The sequence below is a fragment of the Otolemur garnettii genome, unplaced genomic scaffold (genome assembly GCF_000181295.1).
Source record: "Otolemur garnettii isolate 467f Iridium unplaced genomic scaffold, OtoGar3 scaffold00245, whole genome shotgun sequence".
Classification (NCBI taxonomy): Eukaryota; Metazoa; Chordata; class Mammalia; order Primates; family Galagidae; genus Otolemur; species Otolemur garnettii.
This window is the reverse complement of record NW_003852640.1, coordinates 28,446-30,515: the sequence shown is the minus strand read 5'-3', so window position 1 is coordinate 30,515 and position 2,070 is coordinate 28,446. Positions and strand designations below refer to the sequence as shown.

Genomic DNA, 2,070 nt, shown 5'->3' with positions numbered 1-2,070 from the left:
CTTGAGACAGAGTCTCACTCTTTACTTGGGTAGAGTGCCACGGTGTCATAACTCACAGCAACCTCAGACTCTTGGGATGAGGCAGTCCTCCCACCTCAGCCTCCCAAGTAGCTGGGGCAACAGGTGCCTGCTATCACAGCCGGCTAGTTTTTTTGTTTTTAGCAGAGACAGGGTTTCATTCTTGCTCAGGCTGGTCTCAAACTCTTGAGTTCAAGCAGTCCACCTGCCTCGGCCTCCCAGAATGCTGGGAGTATAGGCGTGAGCCACTGCACCTGGCTTCCTAGCTGCCTTCCAAGCCCCCAATGGGGAGCCTTCATTTCAGGCTGTAACTTTGCTACAAGGCCTGTGGGACCTGACAGTGCCTCTTGGGTGTGTCTTTGCTCTCTTGTTTCCCTGTCCACACTGGCTGTCCTACTGTTCTTGGAACCTGTCCTGCCTTCTCTTGCCTTACCCAGCCTTTGTCTTCACTCCACCCTTGCCACAGACTGCCTTCTCTTGTGTCTGCTTCCCTCTTCCCCTACTGTACCTTTTGGTCACTTTCTCAGCCCTCTCTGACCTTCCTACTTAAAATGCCCTCTTGCCCCAGCCCTCTGCTCCTTCTGTGTTACCTCTGCCCAGAGCACAGCTCACTGATACATTTACTAGGATCTGTCTCCCCCATGAGTTTCATGAGGGCAACAGTAAATTGCTGTGTCAGACACTCCCTTAGAACAGACCCCAGCATATGGTGTGAGTGTTCAGGCAGCAATGAAAAAGGTGTATCTAAGAGGAGAAATCCAGTCTGTAAATTGACATGCATTTTCCACTGGGGGTTTCTGCCAGTTTTTCCTGCCTTGTGCTCATGCCTGAAGGGCAGTCAGTGAGTGCTGTGTGAGTGAGATCCTGCCTTATGCCACTGTTCTCAGATAGGCCTCACTCAGGGTGTGGTGTGTTTGCACAGAAAGGGCAGTGAGGAGGTGGGGTGGGGGACCCCTTCATGCTACTTGCTTAGAGGGAGCAATTAGGACTGGAAATGAACTCAGGTTTGAAAGTCTTCAGGATAAGGAGCATTGACACCTCAGGACTGGGCAAAAATCACCAAGGAAATTGGTGTAGGTGCAGAAGTGAACCCTGGGGTGCTAACAAGAAGAGGGAGATGAGAGGCTGGGAGGGTGTAACTAATGCAGTAGAAGGACACCCCAGGCAGAGTTGGGGACACCCAGTGTAGATGCTGCTGGGAGAGTGCAACCCAGACAGAACTGACCACTAGGATTGGTGGACATTGGTACATGATGACCATGTGTGTCTGTAGTACAGCCTGCCCCTGGCTGCTCTGCCTTAGCTGGTCTGGTGTGCCCAGCTTCAGAGTAGCATGTCAGAAACAGTCAGTGAGAAGCGTGGACTCATAGCGCTCTGTACCCTCTGGGGCTACTCTCCTGTCATGATGGGCCCAGGTCATTTGGGAGGCAGGGGTTCCTGCTGGGTACTGTGGGCTTTGCTTTGTGAACAATATCTTAGCCCTTTGTATCTGCAGCCCTGGCTCACAACTCTTTGTCCCCATGGCTGACTCTCCCTCCCCTGGGGTCCCTGACCAGGGAACATAGCATTAATCACTGAGACTAAACAGCACCAGGCCCTCTTGGGGTAGCTACAGGGTTAGAGGAAGAGACCCCTGTGTGATGGGAGGATGGATTCCCTGGCAGGAGTCCCTTTGTACACTCACCTGTTCTTGATGGTTTTTAGGTTCTAGCCATGCCCAGCCTCAGAGCTCGCCAAGAGGAGGCAGAGATGGAGCTCTCAGCTCCTGGACCATCCCCTTGGACCCCTGCAGCCCAGGCCTGTGTGAGTGATGCTTCTATTGTGACCCACCCTGGATCTGCAGTCTGTGGTCCCTTCTGCTCTGACAATGCTAAGTTGGAAGTGATCCATCCTCAGCAGCAGCAGCCAGGTACTAGGAATGTTTCTCCACTGATGCCTTATTCTGAAGAAATGGTGTCCATGCAATTCTGCGCTTACTCCTAGGAGGTGTTTGTTTCATAATGGTGGGGAGTGTCATTGACTTAAGGGATCAAGTCTTTTTTTTTTTTTTTT

At 52.0% G+C, this 2,070-nt stretch overlaps 1 protein-coding gene across 2 annotated transcripts in view; it reads left to right on the top strand.

Annotated features, from left to right (window-relative positions):
- ZNF16 (zinc finger protein 16) overlaps positions 1-2,070 on the top strand; it is an 18,246-nt gene that overhangs the window by 2,634 nt on the left and 13,542 nt on the right. The window contains exon 2 of one of the 2 annotated variants that reach the window (XM_023508335.1): positions 1,723-1,927. In XM_023508335.1, coding sequence (XP_023364103.1) covers positions 1,732-1,927 — 196 coding nt within the window. In that variant the 5' untranslated portion in view covers positions 1,723-1,731. Of the gene's footprint in view, positions 1-1,075; positions 1,928-2,070 lie in introns of those variants that run through there. The other variant, XM_012813046.2, reaches the window with a different exon arrangement.